This window comes from Babylonia areolata, chromosome 10 (assembly GCF_041734735.1).
Source record: "Babylonia areolata isolate BAREFJ2019XMU chromosome 10, ASM4173473v1, whole genome shotgun sequence".
NCBI lineage: Eukaryota > Metazoa > Mollusca > Gastropoda > Neogastropoda > Buccinidae > Babylonia > Babylonia areolata.
In genome coordinates this window covers 1,200,493-1,210,492 of record NC_134885.1, presented here as the reverse complement: position 1 = coordinate 1,210,492, position 10,000 = coordinate 1,200,493, and the positions used below count along the sequence as shown (strand labels likewise).

The 10,000-nt window shown below is 51.6% G+C and overlaps 1 protein-coding gene across 7 annotated transcripts in view; it reads left to right on the top strand.

Annotated features, from left to right (window-relative positions):
* Nucleotides 1-10,000, top strand: part of LOC143286685 (small heat shock protein p36-like) — a 34,420-nt gene that overhangs the window by 14,044 nt on the left and 10,376 nt on the right. For all 7 annotated transcript variants that reach the window (XM_076594348.1, XM_076594347.1, XM_076594344.1 and 4 more), the window contains exon 2: nt 7,666-9,151. In XM_076594348.1, the coding sequence (XP_076450463.1) occupies nt 8,886-9,151 (266 nt within the window). In that variant the 5' untranslated portion in view covers nt 7,666-8,885. The remainder of the gene's footprint in view (nt 1-7,665; nt 9,152-10,000) is intronic.

Below are 10,000 nucleotides of genomic sequence, written 5' to 3'. Positions count from 1 at the left end.
GATGAAGAAAAAAAAAGGTTTAAAAGCCCGGTTTGTAAGGATTTCACGAAACGAAAAAGGGAGTTTATTCAAAGTATAACGTCATGAGAAAGAACGGCTGACGACTGTTGAGTGCTGGAATCTGGGAACACGGAAACAGAGTGGTTTGAAGCCGATCGTAGAGAGTCTGGTGGGGTGTTGAGGTGAAGGCAGTCTTGTAAGAGAAAGAGGCCCAATGGCAGGACTATTTTAGAGTTACAGAGTGATTTTCAGGAACTAGAAAAACACAATCAGTCGGAAACAAGGCTGGCATCTGCAGACATCACAGATAAGGACTGCGAACAGCCACTGCCTTATCTCCGGCATGCCAGACACTGGTGGAGTCAGGCCGTTTCCCCATCACCCAGATACACCGCAAACCATACACATGTTCGCCTTTCCAACAAGCATCGTTACAGTAAACAATATTAAATATTTTAACAAATAGTAAAGAGTGGTAACTCTCTCCATTCACAAGGTACACAACTTCAAGTCAGTGCTGCTTACGTTACCGATTCAGCTAGCACACAGGTAAATAGAAGGTACATTGGAACAAACCCAGACACTTCCTCAAAAAAGGAAGCGCCGGGCCTGTCCTTATACCGATCATTTGACATGTGCACACAGCAGCAAAGACAGAAGAAATGTGCAAACACAAATAAGCTTTTATTCAAGACTGGCATAGCCTCTCTAATCCTGAACAAGCCACACAGAACACCTGAATTTTACAGAACAATATTAAATATCTTACATGTTGCTTAACAGACGGTTAGCTTTCTTTTAGTTTTTTTCCCCCCACATGTATCAGACGTACACCTCAACCGATCAGTTGGCACAGCTCTTGAAACGTATCGTGAGCACGATGTCAAACATGTTTCAGATTTTGTATCAGTTACATGAAATATGTATTGTTTCATGTTTTCCCACGGGGTTTCTGAAATGAGCATGACTTGTCCTGTGATGATCACAGCAGTCACCTCTGTCATCACCTGTCAGCTTGTCTTCTGACGGGACAACAACAACACACCTCTGACCAGCCGCCGTGGCGAAGTGGTTAGCGGCGCGGACTGACGGCTGGGAGGACGCGGGTTCGAATCCCAGCGGAGGTCTCAAAGTCTGTGGCCTTTCATGCCCTGCTCTCATGGTGACCTCAGTTTCGATACCCCTCCACTTCTGTCCTGTCAATGTCTTCAGAGTCGGCAGATTCTTGGGGTGGGGGGGGGGGGTTGTTTGAGGGACGTGGTGGCGGTCTCCACTCTGGGAGGGACACTCACTCAGTCTGGCTCCGCGACTAAGCATTTATTGTCGTTAGTAGGAGGCATAGAAGGTGGTGTCCTAAGTACGCTGAATCAGAACAGGCACCACTGAACACCACCGAAGTGACTCAGCAGCAGTGCAGGGTCTCCTCTGGTGTGTGGCCTCCTGGCGACCTAACATCGATGGTTTCCTGCGGACTGCAGACGGTGGAACTGTGATGGACGAACACGGGTGTGGCCGTGTATAGGGGAATCTAAATGAGCGGCGTGGGAGTAATGCCACTGAAACGGTGCAGATGATGGGGCAGCAAAACAAAAACAAAAAAAACACCAACAACAAACAAACAACAAACAAACAACAACATAAAAAAACCCACAAACAACGCCCCTCCACCCCCCACCCCCATCACCCCCCATCCCCCCCAACCCCCCAAAACCCCAACCTCTGGTCCACACCATGCAGTGGCAACAACACACCAAAGGAAAACACTTCAGTCGTTTCCGTCACAAACAATCAGCTGCGGAAACAATACTTTCCGTGTCATCAAGGTGGACAATGTTTGTCCGAAACTATGCATATCGGGAACATGCTAAACACTGCATTCTTGTCATGAAAATGGAACCATTGTTTAGTGAGAATGTCGCCACGTTTTACTGGAGAAAAAAAAAAGAAAAAGAAAAACGGAAGAAGAAAAAAGGGCATGTCCGAAGCACGCTGACCTGAGCACATTTTCTGTGCAGGACATTCATTGATTATGCTGCAACACAGCAGCGGCTTTAAACTGGGACCGCAATGTTTTCCGTGGGCATCAGTGTTGTCGTGTGACATGCTGCACTTTAAAACAGCTTCCACACAGATGCTGCCCTGAACATGTTTCGTTATTTTGGAAGACGTGTCTGTACAACAGCAGCAGCAACAAGGACAGCAGTGAAGTGATGGGCACATTGTGGAGGTAACACTGAGTTGAAAACAAATGTGTACTAATGTGCCTTTCCATTAGGACACGCTTGATTGCTCTAAACAATGTAAAAAAACACACACAAAAACGGACATGTAAAACATGCTTTTTAATACTACAGTGACAGCTAGCAGGAATAGCTCTTCATTGACATCCAACACAACACTAATTTACGTGTACACACACACACACACACACACACACACACACCACACCACAACACAACACAACACCAAACACCCATATCATATATCACAGTTCCCAGATGACACACCTCCCTCATCACTACACTCAGTTAAAGAAAATTCCCTGATCACGACAGTGAACACCATTCCCACTACCTATGACCAGTCACGAACATCACAGTGCCCAAATCATGTGCACGGTCCATCCACCCCGACAGTGAACACCATTCCCACTACCTATGACCAGTCACGAACATCACAGTGCCCAAATCATGTGCACGGTCCATCCACCCCGACAGTGAACACCATTCCCACTACCTATGACCAGTCACGAACATCACAGTGCCCAAATCATGTGCACGGTCCATCCACCCGGTGCAAGGTATGCATGCAGCCCACATCATAAAAACCACCAGGAGAAGGCGTGTGTGTGTATGTTGGGGGGGTAGGGGGGGAGGGAGTAGGGGGGGGGGGCAGGCTGGGGGGTGGGAGGGTGGGGGCTGTGGGGGGTGGGAGGGTGGGGGCTTGCGGAGAGAAGAGGAGTGGAAAGAGGTTGAGGGGGTGGTGGGGGGGGGGGGGAGGGTGGGGGCTTGAGGAGAGAAGAGGAGTGGAAAGAGGTTGAGGGGGCTGTGGGGGGTGGGAGGGTGGGGGCTTGCGGAGAAAAGAGGAGTGGAAAGAGGTTGAGGGGGTGGTGGGGGGGGGGGGGAGGGTGGGGGCTTGAGGAGAGAAGAGGAGTGGAAAGAGGTTGAGGGGGTGGTGGGGGGGGGGGAGGGTGGGGGCTTGAGGAGAGAAGAGGAGTGGAAAGAGGTTGAGGGGGTGGTGGGGGGGGGAGGGAGGGGGCTTGAGGTTGAGGGGGTGGTGGGGGGGGGGGGGGGAGGGTGGGGGCTTGAGGAGAGAAGAGGAGTGGAAAGAGGTTGAGGGGGTGGTGGGGGGGGGGGGGGGAGATGGGAAAGGTGGGATGCATCCTGATCGACCAGTTAGGGAGGAGGGGTAACACAGGAGAGGGGGGTGGGGGGGAAGAGAAAAGGGCGGGGGGGGGGGGGGAGGGGAGGGGTGACAGAGGGGGGGGGGGGGGGGGGGGGGGCGAGTATCTGGGGCAACATCACCATGTCGATATTAGTTTCCCCGTCACTGATGTTTTACAGACCGGTGTCACAAACAGCACCCCCCCCCAACCCTACCCCTTCCCACAGCACTGGAAGTGACTGCCCTGCGGTCTGTATGTAACCACATGCCACATGTAGGTATCGGGGAAAGAGTTAGATGGTGTCAATCAACGGATAGCCGTGTCAGTCATTCGGCCTTTCAGTATCCTTCTTCTTCTTTACAGTCCAGCTGACCGCCAGCACCATTTCAGACATATTTCACGAGCTCACGTTTTGTTGTAAGCTGTGTAAATGCATTTTTTTTCTTCGTCTAGAATATATATCTATGTGTGTGTGTGTGTGTGTGTGTTTAATCCACAAACTGGGGTCCACGTGGAGGATAGATTAGCGGGAGCACTAATGGTATGGGTAAAGGGCACACCCCACACACACGTGGTCCCGACAGGGCGAGAGAGTCATACCATTCTGACACAAAACCAAATGTTATGCACAGATCGAGTCATACCATTCTGACACAAAACCAAATGTTATGCACAGATCGAGTCATACCATTCTGACACAAAACCAAATGTTATGCACAGATCGAGTCATACCATTCTGACACGAAACCAAATGTTATGCACAGATCGTAAAGGAGTAAGCGCAACATGCATTTTGTGTCCTTACATCTGGCTCCTGTGGACAAAACAAAGAGAATGGAAAGAAAGTAAAACAATGAAAGCCAAAGTACTGAGCATTACAAAGTACGAAGTAATATACGCACGCTTTGAACATAACTGTATGTACTGACGTTCACCACGATAAAGGCGTGAATGACGAGGGAAGGGGAGAGGGAGGAGAGGAAAAGAGAGAGGGAGAAGAAAAGAGAGAGAGAAAGGAAAAGACAGAGGAAGAAGAAAGCGAGGTGTGGGGAGGAGAGATACAGACAGACGCAAAGATTCAATTTGAAGAGGAGATTTGAGCCAAAACGTACTGGACGTTCTATCATCGTGTGTGTGTGTGTGTGTGTGTGTGTGTGTGTGTGTGTGTGTGTGTGTGTGTGTGTGTGTGATCTTCTGTGTTAGGTTTTTGTGTGTGCGATTACGAGTACCCGAACACACAATTGTCTGCATGTATTTGTGCACACATTGACGCGCGTGCGTGACATATGTGCGCTCGTATGTTTGCATGTCTGAGCGTGCGCGTGTAAACGGGAACTGTGGGCGAGTAAGAGAGAGAGAGAGAGAGAGAGAGAGAGACAGAGAGACAGACAGAGAGAGAGTGAGAGAGAGAGAGAGAGAGAGGGGGGGGGGGGGCATGGGGGATAAATTAATGGAGGGGCGGGGAGGTAATCACATGGTATCAAAAACAACCCCAACACCGCCAGTGGCGGCTCCATCACTGATCTGAACTAAACGTTGCGGCGCTGGGAACGTCATCATGATTAATTTAACATAAAATAAAAAAAATCTGCTCAGCGAGGTTTAGGCTAGCACATCACTCGCCGGGCACAGGTGAAGCTACGCCACGATCCTTTCGGTCTGCGGAAGACTGAGGGAAAAAACCCACCTCAAAAGCTGACAGCGATATACTACCTGCAAACTATGGGCGACTCACGTGGCAGAGAATCCTGACAGCGGATGTGGTGACTTCTGATTAACCTTGGCGCTCCGCTAGGAGTCGCTGCGTCTGTTCTGGCGGTATGCAAATGAGTGAGTGACGTGCACTTCCGGTTTTCGTCCTGCAGTGAAATTAACCACTCAGTGTGGCTCGCGTGTGTTCTCATGACAGCTTCAGCACCCTGGCTCCTGATCTGGCGGTGTTTGTACATTGGAGATGATTCATTTCCATTGCAGTGTGTTGTTGCGCGTCCTTTGAAATGGTCTGCTCATCACTCACTCGTTTCTTTCACATTGTTCATTGTTCGTACTGACTTTATTCATTGTTCGTACTGACTTTATTCATTGTTCGTACTGACTTATTTGATGTTAATTCATTGTTCGTACTGACTTATTTGATGTTTATTCATTGTTCGTACTGACTTATTTGATGTTTATTCACTCGATGGACAATTCTGTTGGAGTGTAATTTATCTATGTTATCTCTTTATCTATTTGATGGAGAAAGTTCCTGCCAATGGTTTATTTGCTACATGGTTTCACTACTATAAACAATTGTTTCCCTCTCACCATGGAACTATGGGGAAAACTCAGTCACGTCTCAGAGAGAGAGAGAGAGGGAGAGGGGTGGGGGGTGGGGGGAGGGAGAGAGAGAGAGAGGGGGGGGGGGGGTGGGAGGGAGAGAGAGAGAGAGGAGAGAGAGAGGGGGGGTGGGGGGTGGGAGGGAGGGAGAGAGAGAGAGGGGTGGGGGTGGGGGGAGGGAGGGAGAGAGAGAGAGAGGAGAGAGAGAGAGGGGAGAGAGAGAGGGGGGTGGGGTGGGAGGGAGGGAGAGAGAGAGAAAGAGGAGAGAGAGAGAAAGAGGGAGAGAGGCGGTAGGGGGGGGGGACCTTTTAGGATAATCGATTTCCTGATATGATCAACGTGTTTTTAGTGAGAAGTATTTTTAGAAGGTGTCCAACTTCAGCAAGCTGTCTCTGTCTCTGTTTCACTTCAGGCTAATATCATCATCTTGGATGAACACACTATAAATGAATAGACAACGTCTGTCTGTCTCTGTGTTGTGATTTCTTTGCATTCGTTTTCCTTTCGCTCTGATGGCCCCGTGTGAAGAAGCGTGTTATGCCTGGTCCACGTCCTTCCTTGATGAAATCCATTATCATCATCGTTCTCTGTGTGTTTTCCATGTCTCTCTGTCTGTCTGTCCGTCCGTCTGTGTATCTGTCTGTCTGCCGCTCTCTCTCTCTATGTAGTGATTTCTTTGTTATGCGTCTGTCTGTCTGTCTTTCTGTTATTATTATTATTATTTTTTCCCTGAAGGCCTGACTAAGCGCGTTGGGTTACGCTGCTGGTCAGGCATCTGCTTGGCAGATGTGATGTAGCGTATATGGATTTGCCCGAACGCAGTGACGCCTCCTTGAGCTACTGAAACTGATACTGTCTTTCTCTCACACTTTCTCTACCGTTCTCTCTCTCCCTCTCTTTCTGTCCTTGTCCCCCCTCTCTTTCTCTCTCCCTCTCTCTCTACCCCCTCTCCCTCTCTCTCTCCCTCTCTCTCTACCCCCTCTCCCTCCCTCTCCGCCCTCTCTTTCACCACAGCCAAACCGACAGACTTGGGGGCGTGGCCATGATGAATTAGTTGATGCCGACGTGTGGTTTTCACGGGGTAACTATCAAGTGGAGCCAATGTTCTGTCTGCCTGCCACCGCTGCTGCTGCCCTGCTGATAAGGGAGCCGGTGTAAGGCATAAGAACAGGCCCCCCACCTCTGAGTTGCACCCCGAGGGTCATTCTGAAATCATCTCCTATTCTCCCCCCCCCCCCCCACAGGCTTCAAAGTGCCAGAGGGGGTTCGTTGTTTTTGTTCTGTCAGGAAAACAACAACAGCCATGATTTGATCGGTCTGTTTTCAGCATTGTCGGTTGTGCATTGTGTTTTGGGACAAGACCAGATTCGTTCTGTGCGCTTGTGTACACAGACACAGACACACAGACAAAGACAAACACAGACACAGACACACACAGACACACAGACACACACACACACACACACACACACACACACACACACACACACGTACCATGGACTGTAGCACATCAACACATAAAAGCCCATGGTGAAATATGCCAGATGCCTGTCCGTCTGTCTATCTGTCTGTCGGTCGGTAGTCCGTCTGTCTTTATTTATTTATATATTAAGACGTCTTGATAATGTACCAATTCTTTCAGCTGTGTCTGTCGGTGTGACTGTTCACCCAGCCATCTGTGTGTCTGTGTCTGTCGGTGTGACTGTTCACCCAGCCATCTGTGTGTCTGTGTCTGTGTCTGTCGGTGTGACTGTTCACCCAGCCATCTGTGTGTCTGTGTCTGTCGGTGTGACTGTTCACCCAGCCATCTGTGTGTCTGTGTCTGTGTCTGTCGGTGTGACTGTTCACCCAGCCATCTGTGTGTCTGTGTCTGTCGGTGTGACTGTTCACCCAGCCATCTCTGTGTGTGTGTCTGTCGGTGTGACTGTTCACCCAGCCATCTGTGTGTGTGTGTGTTCCAGTGAGGGAGGCAGCAGACGTCCTCGGCAGTACTGAGGACTGAATGCCAGCAGTGGCGGTGTCTGCCTGGTAACGCCACCACCCCTGCCCCCACACCTGCCCCCACACCTGCCCCCACACCTGGTCCTGAAACCACCCTCCTCCCCTGTCCTGTCTGGGGACCCCACCTCACCACCCCCTCCATCATCCCCTAGTCCTCCTCCTCCTCCTCCCCACCCATACCGCCCCCAGTCTGCCAGCTGGAGTGACATCACAAGGTCAGCCCACCACCACCACAAACCCCCTCTGCAGCAGTGTCTGTGATCACCTACACCAGGTGCTTCCTTCACACCCCTGCAGTGGTCTGTGTTGATGATCATCTGCTGGTGACGCCATAAACACCAGCTGTCCTACACCCCTCCGCCCTCCACCTTCCCGTCATCCGTAACCCCCTCACCGTCTCCACCCCTCTCGCCCCCCCCCCCCCCCCCCCCCCCCCACCTGTATCATTTTATTGCACCTGAAAGTATCACCATACCTCTTTTCTTCCCCTTTCCACCACTCTGTAGAAGTGATTGCACTGGCAGTGTTTTTTCTGGCATCAGAAATAGGACCTCCCTGCTATTGAGGGAAACATCTGTGAAGGTCAGGAGAGCTCCCCTCCCTCTCCCCCCCGAGTTGTAGTGGTCCTTACACCAGTAACTTCTTGTATCACAAGCACCACGCCCACCACACTCACCATATCACAGGCAGCAGCAGTAGTCCTTCAGTAGACAGCCTTTTCTTGTATCTCGGAAAAAACAAAACAAAAAGATAACTCTACCAACCCCACTGTCAAGCCCAGTGTTCAGGAACCCTTCCAATACCCTCTTTGTTCACACTGATCTTTGTTCTTTGTTCCGTCGTCACACCCTTCTCTCTCTTCTTGCCTCCTAGCTGCCTTCCTGTTTCTGTTTCTTCCTTCATTCCTTTCTTCCACTCTTCCTTCATTCCTTCTTCCTTCGTTCCTTCCTTTCTTTTTTCCTTTCCTTCCTTCAATCCATCCATCCTTCCTTCCTTGCTTTTTTCCTTCCTTCCTTCCTTCCCCCCTCCTACTCATCCATCCATCTTTCTTTCCTTCCTTCGTTTATCCTTTATTTCATCCTCCCTCCCATCCTTTCTTCCATCGATCTATCCATCCTTCCTCCCTTCCTTCTTTCCTACCACCTTTCTCTTCCTCCCTCCCCTCCTTCCTTCCACCACCATGTACAAGTCAGAGGTGTTCATCCCGGTGCAGAAGGACTCGCTCAGCTTCCAGGACCGGCAGATCCACCAGTGGAGCAACGTGGAGGAACGCATGGAGGAGCGCCGGAAGCAGTGGCAGCAGGAGTTCGACAGGATGCGTCACGACTTCCTGTCCCTCAAGCCCTCAGAGAAACAGGCGGCGCTGTCCCCCGGCATGGGCACTCTGGACGTCATGAGGTCCTTGTTCGACACCAACTCTGAGGGGCACCAGGTGTTCCGGGTCAGGTGGGTGTTGTGTGGGCTGAAGGGTCAGGTGGGTGTTGTGTGGGCTGAAGGGTCAGGTGGGTGCTGTGTGGGTCAGGTGGGTGCTGTGTGGGGTGAAGGGTCAGGTGGGTGCTGTGTGGGGTGAAGGGTCAGGTGGGTGCTGTGTGGGGTGAAGGGTCAGGTGGGTGCTGTGTGGGGTGAAGGGTCAGGTGGGTGTTGTGTGGGGTGAAGGGTCAGGTGGGTGTTGTGTGGGGTGAAGGGTCAGGTGGGTGTTGTGTGGGTCAGGTGGGTGTTGTGTGGGGTGAAGGGTCAGGTGGGTGTTGTGTGGGGTGAAGGGTCAGATGGGTGTTGTGTGGGGTGAAGGGTCAGGTGGGTGCTGTGTGGGTCAGGTGGGTGTTGTGTGGGGTGAAGGGTCAGGTGGGTGCTGTGTGGGGTGAAGGGTCAGGTGGGTGTTGTGTGGGGTGAAGGGTCAGGTGGGTGCTGTGTGGGTCAGGTGGGTGCTGTGTGGGCTGAAGGGTCAGGTGGGTGTTGTGTGGGTCAGGTGGGTGTTGTGTGGGGTGAAGGGTCAGGTGGGTGCTGTGTGGGGTGAAGGGTCAGGTGGGTGCTGTGTGGGGTGAAGGGTCAGGTGGGTGTTGTGTGGGGTGAAGGGTCAGGTGGGTGTTGTGTGGGGTGAAGGGTCAGATGGGTGTTGTGTGGGTCAGGTGGGTGTTGTGTGGGGTTGAGGATTGGGTGGGAGTGGGGTTGTGGGTGGGGCGTGGGGTGTGTATGTGTGTGGGGAGGGGTTGTGGGGGCGGGGTGTGGGGGTGGGTAGGTGTGTGTGTGTGATGCGGGTGGGGAGTGTGTGTGTGTGTGTGTGTGTGTGTGTGTGTG